Here is a 21,717-nt window from a genome sequence, read left to right as displayed (position 1 = left end):
TGGCTCACTGCAGCCTTGACCTCCTGGTCTCAGGTGATCCTACCACCTCAGCCTCCTGAGTAGCTGGGACTACAGGAGTGAGCCACCACGCCTGGCTAATTTTTGTATTTTTTGTAGAGGCAGTGTTGCACCATGTTTCCCAGGCTGGTCGCAAACTCTTGGGCTCAAGTGATACACCTGTCTCGGCCTCTCAAAATGCTAGGATTACAGGCATGAGCCACTGCGTCTGGCGTGTTATGTCTTGATAGTCATTTTTTCTTTGAGGACCATTTACATTCTACAGCAATTAAGAATAATAGATGCTGAAATTAACTGTGATATAAAACTATTGTTTAAATCTGATTTATGACAATTTCATTTCCTTTTTTTTTTTTTTGAGACGGAGTTTCACTCTTGTTACCCAGGCTGGAGTGCAATGGCGCGATCTCGGCTCACTGCAACCTCCGCCTCCTGGGTTCAGGCAATTCTCCTGCCTCAGCCTCCTGAGTAGCTGGGATTACAGGCACGAGCCACCATGCCCAGCTAATTTTTGTATTTTTAGTAGAGACGGGGTTTCATCATGTTGACCAGGATGGTCTCTATCTGTTGACCTTGTGATCCACCCGCCTCGGCCTTCCAAAGTGCTGGGATTACAGGCTTGAGCCACCGCGCCCGGCCTGAACTGGATTTTAAATTGTATTTAATTTTAATTAATTTAAATTAAAATAGTCATGTGTAGCTTATGGCCATTGTATTGGACAGCTCACCTCTAGAATGTTCTGGTTTATTATATGAATCACTAGTAAATACCAGCTGCAGCATAGCCTACAACTTGGCAATTAGCCTTTCTGTAATAAATTGTCGGCCGGGTGCGGTGGCTCACGCCTATAATCCCAGCATTTTGGGAGGCCGAGGCAGGTGGATCACAAGGTCAAGAGATCGAGACCATCCTGGTCAACAAGGTGAAACCCCGTCTCTCCTAAAAATACAAAAATTAGCTGGGCATGGTGGTGCATGCCTGTAGTCCCAGCTACTCGGGAGGCTGAGGTAGGAGAATTGCCTGAACCCAGGAGGCGGAGGTTGCGGTGATCCGAGATCGCGCCATTGCACTCCAGCCTGGGTAACAAGAGCGAAACTCCATCTCAAAAAAAGATTGTCAATTGTTAAGTCTTTTTTCCATTTCTAAATTTTAGCAGTCTGGAAGAATTACCTGACAGTAGTTAAATACGATAGAATTGTCTGGAAATAAAATTTGTTTGAACAGTATTCTATGGCCCTATTTATTTCTAAGAAAAACTATTAAGTAATTAAAAAAAAGAATAAGCCAGTTAAAATACAATTAACTCTTACCAAACTAATAGAATGGAGTATGTTTTATGTATAATTCTAATTTTGAGGGGAGGCACCCTACATTTAGCTTCTCAATTATATTTTTATTAGGCAAATGTTAAATGAGTTTCATTCCTGAAGCTATATCTACTGATGAAAGGTGGAAACCATATTTGAAAGCACCTTGGATAGAAAGGGAAGTTAGGGCTGGGTGTGGTGGCTCAGGTCTGTAATCCCAACACTTTGGGAGGCTGAGGCAGGTGGATTGCTTGAGTCCAAGAGTTTCAAACCAGCCTGGGCAACATGGCGAAACCATGTCTCTGTTAAAAATTAGCTGGGCCTGGTGGCGTGCGCCTGTAGTCCCAGCTACTTTGGAGGCTGATGTGGGAAGATCCCTTAAGCCCAGGAGGTGGAGGTTGCAGTGAGCCAAGATCACCTTACTACACTGCAGCCTAGGGGACAGAGAAAGACCCCATCTCAGGGAAATAAAATGAATGATTTTCTACATGGATAATAAGCACGCCTCTGACAATACAGTTGACATAGACAAAAAGCTCATTTTTGTTGGAAAAAAGCCATTTCTTTGCTTTGTAGGTAGGAATCTATATTTTCAATATAATTATTCACTTGGTGGATTCTTAGTTCAAGCACAGTTTTTTGGTTGTAGTTTAAGCTTAGTAAACCATGAAGCCTAGAGTCTCAGAGTTAAGTGTGCCTGTTCCCTAGAAGGCATACTAGTTGCCATTTAGGGTTTCAGATACTAATGGCCACTGGAGACTGTTGGTTATTGGGAGTATTGTAACAACATGAGAAGGGGAACCAGAATCAGGAACTCGGAAAGATGGCTTTGGTATGAAAGAAGGAAAGTAGAAAGCAGGCTTTGAAGCTCCTAAGATGTCAGCCGGCAGCAGCTGCTGTGTGCTTTAGAAGCTGAGCTGCCATAACACTTTGCTGGGGGTTTTAAATTCCTTTTCAAATATTTTCAAATGAGCTTTAGAGTTTCTATTTTTTATTTTTGCTGGGGTCTTTGTGTGATGAAATTGCTGATATATAGCCAACTCTTTAGAATGAATCTGGCCTATAATGGAAGGGGATATTTATGGTTTACAGTGAGGGTTTTGGTTCCTATCACAACAACAACAAAAAACCAGAATTGTTAATAAATTGTCAGGATTTGCATTAATTGAGAGATGTGCTCAGCAAATACACAGCCCCAAATAATAAATCACATTCATTTCATAAAATTATGGGTTAAAGAGAGAATTAAATATGGTATGACTCAAATCTTCTGCTTTCCTTCTTTTTACCCTACTTTATGGGAAAGCATACATATATCATTCCTATACATGTATGTGTATTTATACAAATATAACTGGGCTGGGCGCGGTGGCTCACGCCTGTATCCCAGCACTTTGGGAGGCTGAGGTGGGTGGATCATGAGGTCAAGAGATCGAGACCATCCTGGTCAACAAGGCGAAACCCCGTCTCTAACTAAAAATATAAAAATTAGCCTGGCATGGTGGCATGTGCCTGTAATCCCAGCTACTCGGGAGGCTGAGGTAGGAGAATTGCCTGAACTCAGGAGGCGGAGGTTGCAGTGAGCCGAGATCACGCCATTGCACTCCAGCCTGGGTAACAAGAGTGAAACTATCTCAAACAAAAAACAAATATAACTGGTATCCTCCCACAGCCAACTTTATAAATGCAGCTGTAGCATCCTTTAAGGTGGGTTAGAATTCACTCCTTTGAAAAATGTTAATTGAAGACTGTTGCACAAATAATAGGCCTATGTATTTTCTGAGAATATTTTGCATTTTTGCTTATATGACAGGTTTAATTTAGTATGTCCCTTCTTTCTATTTACCTTCCTTGTTTTAAGCTTTTGAACATTTTACTTCTGTGAGTCAGAGGTAACATTTTACATGTTCTTTGATCAACAAATGATTTACAAGTGATTTAGTTTAAAATAACCAGATGCTTCTCAACTTTCTTTTTTCTTCATCTTGGCATTGTGAGATGTCTAATTTCCTTTATTTCCATAGTGACAGTGAAATGACTGCTCTTTGGTACAGTTCTCTAAGGGTTAAGTGCCAGAAAACCAAGGTAAAACTTTTTGATTGGGTTTAGCCCCACAGCTTCTGTCCCACAAACATCTGTCCTTTGCAGCCCTTATTTCTGAAATCTAAGATGAGACAGAAGCAAACTTCTGACTGTATTCTGGAGGTTTTGTTTAGGATTTGTGTTAGTTTTAGGGGTCTTATGAAAATTCCTGTGTTTGGCAAGATCAAGAATGGGTCCTTTTGAAAATGTGAACAAGATAAGACACATACAACTATACAGTATTATTGGTAGGGAAATTTTTAAACATAAAAATATTGGTCTGATCTTAAAATAATGCATGTCAGTATAATTTAGTGTCTGTTTTATATAGACTATCTTTTATTTTAATGGAAATAAGGTTATTTTCATTAGCTGCATAGATGATGAAAACCAAACTCAACTGTAAAACTACCCTGAACTAAAGGAGGATAATTTAATAGAAGTTTTGAGAAGTAATACTTCAGCCTTTGCATCGTGGAAAGAGATAAAATTGCTAGAAGAGAGAGTAAATGTATAAAATTAGCTATAAATGTAACTTGATTTTTTTCCTTTCTGATACTGGGAAGGAACATGAGCTCTGCAACGTCCAGTAGCAGCCTTTTCAGAGAAGCAAGTTTGGCTGATTACAAATAACCAGTTTGCTTATTTATCATGAATTGTGGAAGACACAAATGTCAGTACGTATTGTTCATTCAATGTAACCTGTGCCAGTTGGCGGAAGTCTCAGAGGATTGCTTTGTCTCTTCCTCTGTCAGAACAGTGACTCTGTGTTAAGCCACTTCCTTCTGTGCATGAATGGAGAGATTTGGCCTCACCGTTACGAGCGGTCTCACAGGCATGAATGTTTATAATACACATCAAAGATCTCTCTTGAATGTTGTCTGGAAAATTGTTTCTGTTTGTTTTTTGAGTAATAGAAGGCTAATATTAGTGGTTGTTTGAGTACTAACAATAATAAAATTAAAGGCATCAAGGCACAACGCAGATATGTATTAGCAACTCAAAAGAGTAAAATTTGACACTGTCCTTTTTGAATCTAGAAAACAAATGTCTTCCTCCTATTTTCTCTTAGCCCAGTTCAGTTAAAAATTAAGCTACAATAAAATATAGAACAACTCATAGTTAGTATTAAACTACTGGCTACTAAGAAATCAGCTGCTTAAAACTATTTCTTTATGGAACTAACGTCGCACCATGCAGAGACCAGTATTGCTGGTGCCCTTTGAAGGAGTCATGTCCCTGGTAACTGAATTCCGTGAATTGTCACTTTTTCCTCATTGTGTTATGGTCATTAGGAGTTTAAGTTGTTCTGTTCACTCTGCTTTAAAAAAGTTCCCTTATACTTTGAGTATGATATAATTATGTATTCCTAAGGTAGTCAGAACTTCCCTCTCAGAAGTAAAACATTTTTCTAGTGTTGTGCATTCCCATTTGGTCTAACCTAATATTTCTTTAGCTGATACTCTCCTAAGATAGTTCCCAAATTACTACCAATAGTCCTTTCATACCTGCTTTGGTGCCTTCTTTTGATAACCAAATAAACCACAGACTACTATGTCTAATTTTGACATATTCAAAGTGTCTTTGTCTTGCTGGTCTTAAATGTTTGGGATTTCTAGCATGAAGCCAATGCAGATTTCTGGTTCATGGAACGATGGTTTGACCGCACAGCCCACCCCTCTCTGGGAAGGAATGTCTTTATGTTGGGTGGCGTGAAGGGCGTTGGGGGTAATGTACCACTTTAGCTGTATGTGCATGTGTTCTCTGCTGCAGGCTTGTCCATGCGATCGTGCCTGGAGCACTCTGGTTTCCAGGTGACAGACACGATTCACGGTATAGTATGAGACCTCTGAAGTTGGAGCATTCTCTACAGCTTTAATTTCTTTTAGTTCTTGGATTCAAGAAATGCTTTTTAAAAAAGAAGGTTGTAATGCTTGTTAAGTAGCACCAGCTACAGTTCACGCTGTGCTTAAAGAGGTACAGTGATTAAGATTTCAGAATGTTATGTAATAAATATATCACTTTTTTTGTTTGTTTGTTTTTGGTCCAAAGCAAATCAGATCCCTTTCTTCTGTTTCCTCAGTAGAAAATGACAAACACTTAGGAATTTTAGAAATTGATGGACCTCAACTTGATAACTTAATTGAAGAAAAGTACTTAAGTCCTTCCTTCACACCACTTTCAGCACTAAGGAAACACCATATATATTTGATATTTTAGTCAGAATTAGAAACAAGCAGTTAGCAGTTAGTACACTTTCATATGTCTTAGCTGGGTACCTGAGACCTTAGGGAGTTCTGCAGTGCTGATTTGATGTGAAAGCATGTCAGCCTGGCTGGAGAAGTGAAGGTGAAGACACACTTCTTTTAAAAGTGTTGCTTGCAAGTTAACCCTCAGGATACTTATAGGGAAGGTATTTTATTTAGTCTTGGAAGTCTGAGGAGTGTTGGGTCAGCAGGTTGCTCTGGATCAGACATAGATTTTGAGAAGGTTCTGAAATGGGCCTTTTTAAAACCTGGGCTTCCATTCACCTGTCTTGGCTTATGTTGCCTAAAGTATGTTAGAAGTACTAGTTTCCTAGTGATGTTCATCAAGTCATCCAATTTTGCAATTATTAGTGTCCAAAAAAATGAAGTTGTTTTAGAATGGTTCTTGGGATAATTGAAGACACTCTAGAGACAATGTAAAGTGTTAGAAATCACTTATCTGTTTAAATTCTCATCATTCGTATGTGCTCATTAAATAATCACATAAGGTATACTTTAAATCATTGCATTGAGATCTCACATTTTAATGTGTTCTGTAAAATATTTTCAGAAAGTGCTATAAGCAGCTAGGCATGGTAGCTCATACCTGTAATAGGCCGAGGCAGGTGGATCACCTGAGGTCAGGAGTTCAATAAAGTGCTGTAAGAAACCATAAAAGCAATAAATGCAGGATGGTTTAATTTTTTTGATAGAAATCAGGAAGAAGTAAGGCTAGGGTCCATGGTAACTCTGAGAAGAAGACATATTGCAAAGAAAGTATACTGCAAAATGTTAATTGAAAGAGTCTCATGACTACTGCACCTTCTATAGAGTCATGGTTCTCACACTTTCTCCTGCCCCACCTCACCTGAGATGGAACATAGCTGCATCATTAACAGGGACTTGGCAGGCCAGGGATTTTTTTAAAATTTTTTAATTTTTTTTGAGACAGATTCTTGCAGTGTTGCTCGGGCTGGAGTGTGATGGCATGATCTTGGCTCACTGCAGCTTCCACCTGCTGGGTTCAAGCGATTCTCCTGCCTCAGCCTCCTGAGTAGCTGGAATTACAGGTGCCTGCCAACACACCCAGCTAATTTTTGTTTGTATTTTTAGTAGAGATGGGGTTTTGCTTTGTTGACCAGGCTGGTCTCGAACTCCTGATCTCGTGATCCGCCTGCCTCTCAGTCTTCCAAAGTCCTGGGATTACAGGCGTGAGCCACTGCACCCAGCTTAGGCCAGGGTTTATAACAGATGCCACCCCTGTGTTAAAAATAATTTATCTCCTAGAGGGTTGAGTGTGGTGAGATAACCAGGGTGGGTGTTAGGGGTCTCCGAAGCCACAGTCCACACAGTAAAGAAGTTCATGCCACTCCAAGACCACATGAGCATCACATCTACTGAACTGAATCCAAAGGATGCACCACATCCTCCTGTTCTCAGGGTGAATACGATGGCCTGGGAGTTGCTCAGTACTCAGCTCATGAAGATAATATTAGGTCAGTAGAAAGATGGATTATTTTCCTAGACCAAAATTTAGGAATTTAGGTACCCTAGAAACTGAGTCTAGCTAACAGTAGAATTATTCTTTTTTTTTTGTTTTTGAGAAGGAGTTTCCCTCTCTCTTGTTGCCCAGGCTGGAGTGCAATGGCATGATCTTGGCTTACTGCAACCTTTGCCTCCCAGGTTCAAGCGATTCTCCTGCCTCAGCCCCCTCGGTAGCTGGGATTACAGGCATGTGCCACCACAGCTAATTTCTATATTTTAAGTAGAGACATCATGTTGGCCAGGTTGGTCTCAAACTCCTAACCTCAGGTGATCAGCCTACCTTGGCCTCCCAAGTGCTGGGATTACAGGCGTGAGCCACTGCACCCAACCAGGATTATTCTTTCTTATTTATTTATAGGTCTCAACGCATTTTTAAAAGTCAGCTTACTGTTTATGTAAAACCTTTAAAAGAGACAGTAAAGCAGAATGATCTATTTAATTATTTTTTGGTGAGGAAGGGGTGGTAGGAAGAAGAGAATGTCATCCATGTTTCTTGCTTTTTTTTTCATAAAAGGATAAGGATGACCAATTGTTTTCTATAAAAAGTCTGTACTCTTATTTATATCATCTTAGTTCAGCAGCCACCATTATATTGAACATAGTGCCTATTTCCATATTATGATTTTTGTGTGTGTATAAGATGGAGCCTCACTCTGTTGCCCAGGCTGGAGTGCAGTGAGTGGTGTGATCTTGGCTCACTGCAACCTCCACTTCCCAGGCTCAAGCTGTTCTCCTGCCTTAGCCTTCCAAGTAGCTGGGATTACAGGCTCCCACCACCAGGTCCGGCTAATTTTTTGTATTTTTGTAGATACGGGGTTTCACAGTGTTGGCCAGGATAGTTTTGAACTCCTGACCTCAGATGATCCTCCCTCATCGGCTTCCCAAAGTGGTAGGATTACAGGCATGAGCCACTCTGCCTGGCTTATATTATGATAGTATCCATAATTGATCATGATTTGATTTCTTAAATAGCATTTTCAATTTATTATGCCCTTGATGACATGCCATTCTTTGTAGCTGATTCATCACTTTTTAAAATCTGTCCCACAAGCAGCACATGTAGTAGTGGACCTTTAAAGATACTTTGAAGATAAATGTTTCAGATGTTTTAAATGACATCTAAATGATAGCTAGATATGACTTTATGCCACTTTCACCAATTCTTACTATTCACAGACTCTAAGTAAAGCAGATGTTTCATCTCCCAAATGGGTGTTATTCATTTAGTCATAAACCTGCTTCCCTCGGTATTAGAGAACTCTTTCATTAAGCACTGGCCAAATGATAAGTTTATTTTTTTCTGATGGCTTAAATAGGTTAAAAGAAATGCACCTGCTATATTGTGGAACATTAGATAACTCAAAGTAGGTTTTTGAATCCTAAAATAAATAACACACAATAAAGGGATGTCTCCTCCTTGGCCCTATAGCTGTCTTACTACTTACTGATTTTCATTTTATTTTATTTTATTTTTGAGACAGAGTCTCCCTCTGTTGCCAGGCTGGAGTACAGTGGCGCCGTCTTGGCTCACTGCAGCCTCTGCCTCCTGGGTTCAAGTGATTCTCCTGCCTCAGCCTCCTGAGTAGCTAGAACTACAGTCATGCGCCACCACAACCAGCTAGTTTTTGTATTTTTAGTAGAGATGGGGTTTCACCAGTTGCTTAGGATGGTCATGATCTCTTGACCTTGTGATCTGCCTGCCTTAGCCTCCCAAAGTGTTGCGATTATAGGCATGAGCCAATGTGCCTGGCCCATTTTATTTTAATTAATTAATTTTGTTTGTTTGTTTGTTTATTTATTTATTTATTTATTTTTGAGGCAGAGTCTCACCTGTCGCCAGTGCAGTGGCACGATCTTGGCTCACTGCAGCCTCTGCCTCCTGGGTTCTCCTGCCAGGATGGTCTCGATCTCTTGACCTCGTGATTTGCCCACCGTGGCCTCCCAAAGTGTCAGGATTACAGGCATGAGCCACTGAGCCTGGCCCATTTTATTTTTAAAGTATGAAATAGAATATGTTGAAAACCAGTGCTCTATAATATGAACATGTACTACTTTTCATAGTCTCATTTAAAATAGAAGGCCTAATTAGCCTGGGTGACAGAGCAAGACGCTGTCTCAAACACAAAACAAAACCAAAAGGCAAAAAAAGAAAAAAAACAAAACCCAAAACAACAACGACAAAAACCCAAAGCCTTAAAATGTATTTATTTATTTATTTATTTATTTGGAGACAGAGTTTTGCTCTGTCACCCAGGCTGGAGTGTAATACCGCAATCTTGGCTCATTGCAACCTCCACCTCCCAGGTTCAAGTGATTGTCCTGCCTCAGCCTCTCGAGTAGCTGGGATTATAGGCGCCCACTACCATGCCCAGCTAATTTTTTGTATTCTTAGTAGAGATGGGGTTTCACCATGTTGGCCAGGCTGGTCTTGAACTCCTGACTTCAGGTGATCTGCTCACCTCAGCCACCCAAAGTGCTGGGATTATAGGTGTGAGTCATTGTGCCTGGCCAAAAATACAATTTTGTTAGAAAAGTAACATTTGAAACCTTGTACCAAATGTATTTATTATAAAAATAATATATGCTTTTAAGCACTTTTTAAAGTATAGAAGTATTTAAAGTAAAAATGAAAGTTCTCTATTTTCTTATTTTGTTCCTTAGCTAATATAATTTAGCCTTGCAGGAATTTAGGTTTTAAATTTAAAAGTTCTTGGCCAATCAAAAAATCTTTTTAGGCTGGTCATGGTAGCTCATGCCTGTAATCCCAGCCCTTTGGGAGATTGAGGTGGGAGGATCACTTAAGCTCAAGAGTTCAAGACCAGCCTGAGTAACATAGTGAGACCCTGTTTCAACAAGGAAAAAAAGAAAGGCCAGGTGTGGTGGCACAATAGTGTGGTCCTGCTATTTGGGAGGCTTAAGACAGGAGGATTGCGTGAGCTGGGAAGGTTGAAACCTGCAGTGAGCCCTATTCCTGTCATTGCACTCAAACCTGAGAGACAGATCGAGACCCAAGCTCCACTTTTTTTTTTTTTTTTTTTTTAAAGGTGGCAGGAAGGCAGAAGCAATATTTTTTTTGGTATATAATTTTCATTGTTGTGTGAGTTTTTTTTTTTGGTTTGTAACATGTGATTTACCGTTTTAAAGTATAGAAATGAATGGTTTTCAGTATATTTATGGAGTTGGGTGTCTTAGGCAGAGTTGAGACATTCTGATTTCTTAGTTCTTGAAGTTTCAGTGTTTATTTTTTTATTATTTTTTGAGACAGAGTCTCACTCTGTTGTCCAGACTAAAGTGCAGTGGCATGATCTCAGCTCACTGCAATCTCTGCCTCCTAGGTTCAAGTGATTCTCCTGCCTCAGCCTCCGGAGTAGCTGGAATTACAGGCACATATTACCATGTCTGGCTAATTTTTGTATTTTTTAGTAGAGATGGGGTTTTGCCATGTTGGCCAGGCTGGTCTCAAACTCCTGACCTCAGGTGATCCACCTGCCTTGGCCTCCCAAAGTGCTGGGATTACAGGCATGAGCCACTACACCCGATCTCAATGTTTATTTTTTAGAAGTTTTTATTATGGGGAATTTCAGATATACCCTAAAGTAGCATAGTATAATGAACCCCCAGTGTCCATTCTTCATCTTCCCTTCATGGCCAGTCTTCTTCCATCTTTTCCTTCATTTACTCCCCCAGGGTTATCTTGAAGCAGATTGCAGATATTGTATTATTTCTTCTGTAAATATTTCAGTCTGTATCTATAAAACATAATTTAAAAAAAAGACCACGATGATGTTCACATTAAAACAATCTAATAATTACTTAATATTAAATAACCAGTGTTCAAATTTCTAATGTAAAAAGTTTAGTTGTGTTTTATAACTTATAGAGGATAATTTTTAACTTGTTAGAGAAAAGTTTGATGTCATACTAAATATTTATACAATGTATTTTAATATCTGATTCAAATGAGTTTGAATTTATGTCACTAAAGTAAAATCTCACAGATTCCAAAATACACACACACACACACACACACACACACACACACACGTATTTTTTTTTTGAGTTGGAGTTTTGCTCTTGTTGCCCAGGCTGGAGTGCAATGCATGATCTCGGCTCCCTGCAGCCTCTACCTCTCAGGTTCATTGGATTCTCCTGCCTCAGCCTCCTGAGAAGCAGGGATTACAGGCACCCACCACTATGCCCAGCAAATTTTTTTGTATTTTTAGTAGAGATGGGGTTTCACCATGTTGGCCAGGCTGATCTTGAACTCCTGACCTCAAATAAGCCGCCTGCCTCAGCCTCCGAATGTACTGGGATTACAAGCATGAGCCATTGGGCTCAGCCCCAAAATATATTTAACTTCCTGTCTTCCTGAATAAAAAAAAATATTCTCTTTTCCTTGAATATCCACTTGGTTTGAGATTTCCTGGTCTTAAACTTCTTATTTATAGTACTTAGGGAGCCTGAACATTCTGTACTGAGGAAACAGAACAGAGGGCTGGATATTGCAGAAGTCCATCTTGCCTTCATAATGGTGCTCTTATGGTATAAGTGATGAATTCATCTAGAGGTGGAGAGAGGGAGTGGGCAGGGGAGATTATTATGGAATTTACTTCCAGTTATAGTGCCAATACGTGAAAAAGGAAAGGCCTTGGAGACTCAGCCAATTTTTAACTTTGGATGAAGTATCTTGCTTTTGAGAGCACCATTAGACAAGGGAAAGGGACTTCTGATGGCTTAAATAACCCATTAACTGTATCTCTCTAAGATGATACAGTTAGAGTAACAACAGCGTAGGAATAACCATAGTCATTTAGAATTGTGTACAGGTCAAATCCCGTTACAACCATTTCAGAAGAATATCTGACTTTCTTATTTGTCTTAAAGCTTATATTGCAAAGTATTAATATGTAATGTATCAGATTGTAGACCTTTTTTTTAATTCTTAAATTTCTTTGAGGAAAAAAGCACAAGGACTTTTGAAGGGGCATTTCTAATTAACCCCACATCCAGCTTCCCTGTTACTGAGACCCTGGATGGGAATTTGCTATCGCTGGTTGGCTGCATGGCACCAGGCAGCTCCTTGAGCTCACTTGCCTTGTGCTTCACAGTGCCAGAGTGTTCATTTATTCATGCAGCCTGAAAAGTGTGGTGGGCATCAGGATTTGCTTGGTGCTCTGGGAGAAGATTAACCATAAATAAAAGATGCAGTCCCTATTCATTAGGAATTTACAGACCACTTGGAAGAGGCAACCACCAAGCAGAGTCTAAGGTATGATGCAGTCATAAGAGTATTTGGAATTAGGGGTGAAGTGAAGCTTTCCAGGGTTTATCATGTCGTATGTCAAACTATCAGCAAAAATCTGAAAGTATTTTGTAGTATTTCTATTTATATAGCTTTCATTGTAACGGGATTTAACCTGTAACATCTTTTCATCAGAGCACTGCAGATTACACAAATGAAAATATCATAAATCCCCATTTGTACTTTCTGTACTTTGTACCAAATGTACTTAACTGTATGCTAAATATAATATTGAATATGTATCAGTGTAAATGTTAAGAGCCTTTTGCAAATAGATTCATGAACATGGATACTTATTTTGTTTACTTTTATATTGAGTAAGATAAAACATGTAATGTTTATACAAAACACGCATTAAAACGTCTGGAATGTTATTTCAGTGTGTGATGGATGAGTGGTTGCTTTAAATCACTAGGTTTTTGACTGGTGCTAGAGTAGCTGGTGTTGCTTAACGTGGCGTTTTTTTTCCTGTCCACACTTTCCACCCTTGGTACAGGTATTTTTGATAAAGCTGTGGAATGGAAAGGTATGTTTTTCTTGAGATGTTCAAGAATCTGTTACCTTAAATTTTTTTAAAGAGGTTTCCTTTATGGGTTTCCTTTTGTGTCTGGCTTAAGCAGACTTAGTTTAATTGTAACAAGTAACATTTTTAGAGGCAGTATTTGTGTATAAAAGTTTGACATGACACAAGTTTCTGACTTTACTTTTCCCCATTCCCTTATTAAAGATAGTATGAAATATTTTAAAGCATTTGGGGTTGGGGGGAGGGTTGCTCCTAAAATATAGGATCTTTGCCATGAAGAAAGAACGTAGCCTAAGAGTTGTTTATGGTAGTTAATGACCTAGTATGTTGTTATAGCTAGAATCCTGATTAGTAATAGTTTGCAATTTCATTGAGGAAAGTGATATAAAAGTATTTCTTAATATATTAATATGTGAAATAATTTTAGAGACTTTATTAAATTCACAGAGTCCTCTGTATGGTGGAGGAACAGTTCAGCTTGAGCTGGTGACTGGCTGAACTAGAAGGGTTAGTCCGGGAAAGTGACAAGTCGGCAGGGCATGTCTGCATGGATTCTGTGCCAGGCTTCCTGCCTGCACAGCGCTTTTTTCCCTGTCCGAGTTCTGTGCTGACCAGGGCTGTCCACAGGCATGTTTACACTCCCTGTTCTTGCAGGTTGACTTGAAAGAACCACGTAGCTAAATTGGTGAGAGACTCAGCCTGACCGCTTGTCTTTAGAAGGCCTGATTGGAAGAGTGCACTCTATTGACTTTCCTCTAACAATGAAATTGTGAAAGGTACATGGGGCAGCTGTGAGACGTGCAGCTATCGGGTCTCACCGGCACATCCCTTTTCTCGTAAAGCAATGAAGCACTTTCTAAGGCATTGGTACTAGTGCTGGAGGCTGCCGGTGCATTAGATGCTGCCCGTCACGTCGATGGGCTGAGAAACCCTCCTTAAAGATCTGTGATGTTTTGTAAACCCTGACTGTACTGGTGGTTGCAAAGTTCGTGTCTGCTCAGTGTTCCCCATCTCACCAGAAGTGTTTCCTTTTTCTCATTCTTAGAGGTCCTGTAATAAAGAGGGATCCGAACAAGCTCAGAAAGAAAACAAATTTCAAGTAAGTAATTCAGTCCCTCTGCATCTGTGTGAGATGTGAACTGGTGTTAGCCACCCTTTGCTACTCCAGGGCTTGGCCGTGTCTGTTACCTACCCTTGGAAAATCCTGATATATCTTTCTACGAGGAGGGGCTCTTGGTATATCTCTCAGAAACCACCTCATGCAGGCTGAATGAACAGTGGGTATTCCTCATTCCTCCTGACAATGTAGACTGTGGCAGTTTGGTGTCTTTATGGCAATCGAAACAGCATTCGGATGCTGGGAGATGGCAGCCAGGGGACCATTCGTGTGTGGTACCTGATGTGGGGACCCTGGCTGCTGCTGCTCCAGTGTCTTTCTCACCCCGTTTTGGCTGTTCTCACACTTCCCATCAGGAAGCAAGTCACTGCCCAGTGGTTTTGGTGGCCACCCTTTTTCCCTGGGCAAGCAGCAGTGTTGTTTCCTATGTATGAGACCCAAGTTGGAAAGGCTTCTTCCTAGACTTAGAGAATGTGTCCCCACTCTGTGAAACGCACATGTGCAGATGGCTTGAGGCCAACAGCACTGAAGCATGGAGGCTCAGAAGCAGGGGTCTGGGGCACTGGTCTGCATGCTCCAGAAGAAGCACCTTTTAAGCATGTCTGCCATTATGTACAGTCTCACAGAAAAGGGTGCATGTGCACACACACCCCACGTATGTATATCTACGACATAGATATACACACACCACCACACCAGTTTTACCAATTGTATATTGATTATTTAAATGATCAAGAAATAGGCCGGGCATGGTGGCTCATGCCTGTAATCCCAGCACTTGGAGAGGCCGAGGTGGGAGGATCACTTAAGGTTAGGAGTTTGAGACCAGCCTGGCCAACATGGTGAAACCTCGTCTCTACTAAAAATACAAAAATTAGCCAGGCATGATGGTGGGCGTCTGTCATTCCATCTACTTGGGAGGCTGAGGCAGGAGAATTGCTTGAACCTGGGAGGCGGAAGTTGCAGTGAGCTGAGATCACGCCACTGCACTCCAGCCTGGGTGAGAGAGTGAAACTCTTGTCTCAAAAAAAAAAAGGAATGAGACAGTAAAACAGTTGAGATAAAAAAAGGAATGAAAGTGCCGATATTTTTTTCACACATTTCAGCAGCTTGTTTTGCATGTGTCCTGCTCTGGGGGTCCTGCTAGAGGATCTAGAATTTGTGCTCTCTGGAGTGACAGTGATTGGGAAGTCCTTGAGTGGGAAGTGATTGACCTTCTGTTGTCAACCATCCCAAGCCCTTCGTGCATAGACTTTTGGACATCCTGGTAACTGGAAATGTTGGATATCTAGGACCTCTGTGATGCTAAATCCAAAGTACTTTCCAGTTCTCATTTTATTTTGACTTCTCAGTAGCATTTTACATGCCTCCCTCCCTTTTGAAATGTTTCCTCCCTGAGGCAGCCATGACATAGAGACACAAAGTGCTGCTCTGGCTGTCTTCATGCTCAGTCGCCCCATGATGTGCCTGTAGGCTCTCTTCTCATGTCCTCTCTCCCTCATTCATCTGATACACAGGCCAAAGCGTCACTACATTTTTCCTCCAGCCCTGACCCCAACTTGGAACTAACGCCATCGGGTAGCAGTCTCTCCTCGGATGTCTCATACGCCCCTCCAACTCGCCACGTCCTACACCGCACACATGGTCTCTTCACTTCCCGCAATGGCACAATCAAAATCCAGTCCTTTCTGGCGATTTTCCTTTTTTGGTCACTCTGCCAGTTAGTTCCCAGGTCAGAAAGCAGGACATTATCCCCGAGATCTTGCTCTCACTCTCCCCAGCATCCCAACCATGAGTTCAGTTGATGTTGCCTTTAAACCACACCTTAGGTCTGCCTACTTCTCCTCTCGTATCCCAGAAACCATTCCCTTTATCGTTGCCAGAGTCATCTTTTTGAATTGCTGACCTGCTCATGTTCACCCCTTGTTTAAGATTCCTCCACGCTCACTTTGCACCTCCGGCCAGGTTAAGGGGGCCTTTGCCTCCCAGGTCCTCGTAGTCTGACCCCTGCTGACATTTCCAGCCTCAGCTCACAACCTACTGCCCCTACCCCTTATTCCCTTCAGCCAGGTTGTCTTAAACCCTGTGGTTTTTTCCCCCTGACCCTGGGCCTTTGCAGATGCCTTTCCTGCTGGCTGGCTCCAGGCCTTCATCTGTTTCCCATCCCTAGCTCTAGCTGGGGCCTCTTCCACAGGGCCCCTCCTGGCTTTCTAGACAAGATTGGGGCTTTCATTTCATAGCACCATGCGCTTCTTTGCACTTTCTTTTTCTTTTTTTTTTTTTGAGACAGGGTTTTACTTTGTCACTCAGGCTGGAGTGCAGTGGCACAACCTCTGCTCACTGAAGCCTTTACGTCCTAGGCTCAAACGATCCTCCCGCCTAGCCTCCCAAGTACCTGGAACTACAGGTGCATGACCCCATGCTTGGCTAATTTTTTCTGTTTCTCCTAGAGATGAGGTTTTGCCATGTTTCCCAGGCTGGTCTTGAACTTCTGAGCTCAAGCAATCTGCCTGCCTCCCTCAGCCTCCCAAAGTGCTGGGATTACAGGTGTGAGCCACTGCACCTGGCTGCCCAGCCCACTTTCTTCCTTTTTGAGACAGTTTTGCTCTGTTGCCCAGGCTGGAGTGCAGTGGCGCTATCTTGGCTCACTGCAACCTCTACCTCCCAGGTTTGAGCAATTCTCGTGCCTCAACCTCATGAGTAGCTGGGCCTACAGGTGTGTGCCACTACACCCAGCTAATTTTTGTACTTTCAGTAGAGACAGAGTTTCGCCATGTTGGCCAGGCTGGTCTTGAACTCCTGACCTCCGGTGATTCGTTCGCCTCAGGCTCCCAAAGTATTGGAATTCCAGGTATGAGCCACTGCACCCAGCCCTTTTGCGCTTTCTATGGCTTTAAGTTTTCAGAATTATATGATTGTCTGCTTTCATGAGACGCTGAAATCAAAGCAGACTGTCTACTTCCTGCTGTCCCACTGCAACTATAGCAGCGGGTACAGAGCAGGACACAGCGAAGAATTGCTGAAGGCTGGTGGCGGCTACTTCCAGTGGACGTCTTGGACATTCTTCCCTTGCCTGCCAGTACACGCCGTTGTCCATTTCTCCCTCAGGCTCAGATGCCCTCACTCAGGTGACCCTTCATTCATAGCAACTCCACTTCTTCCTCCTCAGGGGCTACTGAGAAACAGCAGAGGTTTGAGTTAAAAGATAGGAGTTGCTTGTCAGAGTGGAGGAATTGGTTTTGTCTTTTTACTTGAGCCCTTTTGAGTTGTCAGTGTTAGTCTGCAGACCCTGGTCTTCTGAACGTTTCTGCCATAACTGGCCTTCTCCAAGCCTTGCTATCCTGGAGACTCCCTGCCCTGCAGCCTTCTCCAGAGGAGGAGGTTTCCTCATTCACTTCCCAGGTACCTCAGGGCCACTAGTGGGGTTGGTGTCTTCTTGCTCCTTCCTCATTCCTGCTCGCCATGTCTCTTGTGTTGAAAACCCAGTTTTTTGAGGCTCACACCGGCGGCTGTAGCCCTCCTGACTGCTGTCATCCCTTGGTGAAGGTTTCAGTCCATGGCTTAGCCTCTGAGCCTGTTTTGGTTACTGCTGTCATTCTCTGGGCTCTCTGTCTTCCTCATCCACTAACAACCTTTTTCCTTCCATTCCTCTTCCATCATCCACTCATGGATGTGCCCCAGACCTTAGTGCCAGAAATTGTACCCTCTCTGACTTGCCAGTTTCAACAGCCCATCTGCTGACCTCCTAGTTCACTTTGGCACCATGGCTCCATGGCCATGGCTCCGTGACTGCCACCGAGACCTCCAATCCAGACACTGCCAACTCCTGGCTTTCCTTCAGCCCTCCATCCCACATTCACCTTGCCCAACTGAAGAACCACACTCTGCCATCATGAGCCTTGCCTTCCACACATTCGCAGCTCCCTGTCTCCACTGGCTGTCTGCTGGACTAAAACCCCACCCTTGCCAAACCCAGCCAACCACTTGCCTTCTTTGTGCTGCACCCAAGTAGCTGAACATTGTTAGAGGAAAAGTCCATCGTTGGCACGGCTTCATCCTGAGTTATGGGGCCAAGTCTCTGGTGGGCACACACCACTGCTGGGGGGCCTGCTGAGTTTCTCTAGGAGGTTTGACTTCCTGAGCCGAGAGGTCTGTTTCAGGCCTTCTTTTCTCTTCAAACCTCTCTGTTCCTGCCCTGAGCAGGCAGTATCACCTCACTCCCCGGCTGCTGCTTCTCCCCTCTGTCTGCCCTGTAAACCCTCCGCATCCATACCCCTGTCGTCCACTGACCGTGAAGGGCTGCCCTTCCCTGGGCTGCACATTGAGCTCACCGCTTGTCTTTTGGGTCTGACTTTTTGACTTGTCCCTTCATCACTTGTGCCTTCCTCTCCCTTTTTTCATTGGCTGTTTCTTCTCAGCTGTTCTGCCATCCGGATGAACCCCAGTCACCCCACAGAATCGTGAGAAATAATAAACTGGTCACTTGCCTTGTGATCTCCTTGGCCCCACCCCGTCCCTGCTTCCTTTCCCACAAGATTTCTGGCAGCGGTATCTCCTGCCTCTGCTTTCTCATTTCCCCGTCTCCTTTTTTGGAAGACAGGTTTGAAAGCATGGGAAAGTATAAAGAGCAATACAGTAAACACCTTTTATCTCACTGTGCAGAATTAATCACTTATTTTGTCATATTGCTTGATTTCAGTCTTTTTTATATGAATTGATTTTTAACTTTTATTCCATACCAATTTTAGACTTACAAAAACATTGCAAGAATAGTACAGAGATTTCCCATGCACCCCTCCCCCACCGTTCATAATGTGAACATCTCACATAACCACAGTGCAATGGTCAAAACCAGGACACTTACGTTGGTGGAATGGTGATAATAACTAAACGCCTATAATCTAGCACTTTGGGAGGCCGAGGTGGGCAAATCACTTGAGGTCAGGAGTTTGAGACCAGCCTGACCAACAGGGTAAAACCCTGTCTTTACTAAAAATACAAAAATTAGCTGGGCTTGGTAGTGAATGCCTGTAGTCTCAGCTACTTGGGAGCATGAGGCAAGAGAATTGCATGAACCCAGGAGGTGGAGGCTATAGTGAACCGAGATCTCACCACCGCACTCCAGCCTGGGCGACTGGGAATAGAGTGCAACTCCATCTCAAAAATAATAATAACTAAACTATGACCTGAATTGAATTTCAGAAGTTTTCCCACGCATGCTTTCTTTCATTCTGTCTCAAGGTTTAGCTAGATCTCAGCATTGCATTGACTATTTTTTAGTTGTTTTTAACCTGTTACAATTCTTTTGTTATTTATAATCTTTGTATTTGTGAAGATGATTAATATGTTATTTTGGAGAATGTCTCCTCAATTTCAGTTTGTCTGGTGTTTTCTTACAATTGAGGTTATGCATTTTTGGCCGAAATATCACAGAAATGCTATTGTGTCTTCTCAAGAGGTTCATAACATTGATACTCTTTTCTTCCTGGGTGTTTTTTTTGTTTTTTTGAGATGGAGTTTTGCACTTATTGCCCAGGCTGGAGTGCAGTGGCATGATCTCGCTCACTGCAGCCTCAGCCTGCTGAGTTCAAGTGATTCTCCTCCCTCAGCTTCCCAAGTAGCTGGGATTACAGGCATGTGCCACCACGCCCAGCTAATTTTTTTTTTTTTTTTTTTTAGTAGACACGGGATTTCTCCACGTTGGTAAGGCTAGTCTCAAACTCCTGACCTCAGGTGATCTGCCTGCCTTGGCCTCCCAAAGTGCTGGGATTACAGGTGTGAGCCACCATGCCCGGCCTCTTCCTGAGTTTTAAATAAATGAAACTTCATAGACAAAGTGAAAAGTCAGTTTAAACCCCTTGTTTCCATTTCCAACCAGTTCTCTCTCCCACTTCTGTTTACTCTTTACCTGCTCCAATCTGACACCTGTTTTCTCACTCTGAAACTGTTCTTGTTTTTGTCACCAACAGCTTCCATATTGCCTAATCTGATGGCCACTCAGCAGCACTGTTAGGGAATGCCACTCTCCTTCCTGGCGGTGCCGCCTGCCTCACCTTACCTCCTGGCCTCTCTTCTTGCTGCCTGAACTTAAACCAGTTTTTCAAGCTGTAGTTTGTGAACCTCTAGTGGGGCATGAAATGTTAGCATGTTGATTGCTTTTTAAAATGAAATAAAGTAGAAAATATTAGTAAGTTGCCCAGTTGTGAGAGTGAGTATTGCTGTGGATAATGTTTGTTTTGGGGGCATGTGTGAGGTACCCCAAAGCATTTTTACTGTGGTGACAGTCAGTTTGAAAGCCATTACTGTCAGTGTTGGGTGTTCTAAGGCCTATGCTGGTTCCTCCTCTTCTGTCCTAGGGATCGAACTCAGTTTGTGAGCTGTAAATATCATCAACATGTTGAGGACTTCGAATTTGTATCTTTGGCCCAGTCCTTTCTGTAAGTCCCAGCCTACCTGGCAATCTCATGCTATTCTCTTCTTTTTCCTCCATTGCCCTGTTCCAGTGAGACAGGTTTCTCAGTTCCCTGAAGGCATCACTCTTGTTCCTCCCTCAGGGCCTTGTGTTCCCTCCTGCGGGGCTGCTGTGGCTCCTCACACCTCAGGTCTCAGGTCAGTTCAGTGTGGCCTCCTTAGAAATAACCACCCTGCCACACCATCATGCTTGTTACCTTCATGGTCGTGAGCCCAGTCCATAGCTGCATGTACTTGCTTACTGTCTTTTTTTTTTCTCCCTCTCTCTCTCTCTCCATCCCTCCCTCTCTGTCATGTAACTCCCATTGTGGGCAGAGGCCTTATGTGTTTTGTTCTTTGTTGGTTCCCTGGTGCTTAGCACAGTGCCAGGACATAGTAGATATTTCAGTAAGTGTGTTTTGGGCAAATGTATGAATGAGTCTTTATTTCTCAAGCCCAGGTAAATTGTTTCAAGTTGAGATATGGATCTTCTCCTCTGAAAAAGTAGGACCAGCTTTCCCTCCACTGTCACTGGCTGTGGCTAAACCCGTGCGTGGTACAGGAGAAAACTCAGCCATGTCTGTCCAATCCCACTTTTTATCATGCTCACTTTCAGCAGCAATCAGGAAGGTATCTGAAGACTTAGTGATGACAAGAAGATTACTAGTAGTTGGTGCACTCATTCTAGGATTCCCCGCTGTCCTTAACCTGTTGTTTTTCTTGCTTGTGCCTTGGTGTTCCTTTTTCTTCCTCTCCAGATTCTTCTCTCCATACTCCATCTCCCCCTTTCTTCTTACAGTGAATAAATACTGAACTATAGTATTGCGTAAGAATGGGGTGTTTTTGTTTACAATGTTTAGGGCGGTGCTAAAGAGAATTGGAAAGTTTTTATGTCTCTTTCCCTCTTTTCTATGCCCTTTCTGGGAATAGATTGACTCAGCTCTGGAGAAGATTCTGGCTAGTGCTGATGACATGTGTTGACGGTGCCACATGTGATAAAGTCACCTCCCAGAATCCTTGGTTCTAAGTGGATGTGATGTGCAAAATGCTGAACTTATGAGTCCAGCACCCATTTGTCCTGCCATGCCCGGCCCCTGTTTACTTTTGTGTTTGACACTGCACGAGG

At 42.6% G+C, this 21,717-nt stretch overlaps 1 protein-coding gene across 12 annotated transcripts in view; it reads left to right on the top strand.

Moving 5' to 3' along the window:
- The window catches only part of CHKA (choline kinase alpha), a 67,194-nt gene that overhangs the window by 22,324 nt on the left and 23,153 nt on the right, over positions 1–21,717 (top strand). For 5 of the 12 annotated variants that reach the window (XR_013523544.1, XR_013523545.1, XR_004730784.3 and 2 more), the window contains exons 3-4: positions 12,998–13,027; positions 14,070–14,123. The exons of 2 other annotated variants lie outside the window; for them this stretch is intronic. Coding sequence is in view for 4 of the 10 variants with exons in the window: in XM_035263543.3 (XP_035119434.1) it covers positions 12,998–13,027; positions 14,070–14,123 (84 nt within the window). In the remaining 6 variants the exon portion in view is untranslated. The remainder of the gene's footprint in view (positions 1–12,997; positions 13,028–14,069; positions 14,124–21,717) is intronic. 5 more of the 12 variants (XR_013523543.1, XR_004730781.3, XM_035263544.3 and 2 more) reach the window with 1 other exon arrangement.

The sequence above is a fragment of the Callithrix jacchus genome, chromosome 10 (genome assembly GCF_049354715.1).
Source record: "Callithrix jacchus isolate 240 chromosome 10, calJac240_pri, whole genome shotgun sequence".
NCBI lineage: Eukaryota > Metazoa > Chordata > Mammalia > Primates > Cebidae > Callithrix > Callithrix jacchus.
Note: the sequence above shows the minus strand (reverse complement) of the source record. Positions and strands in the feature narration are given on the sequence as shown.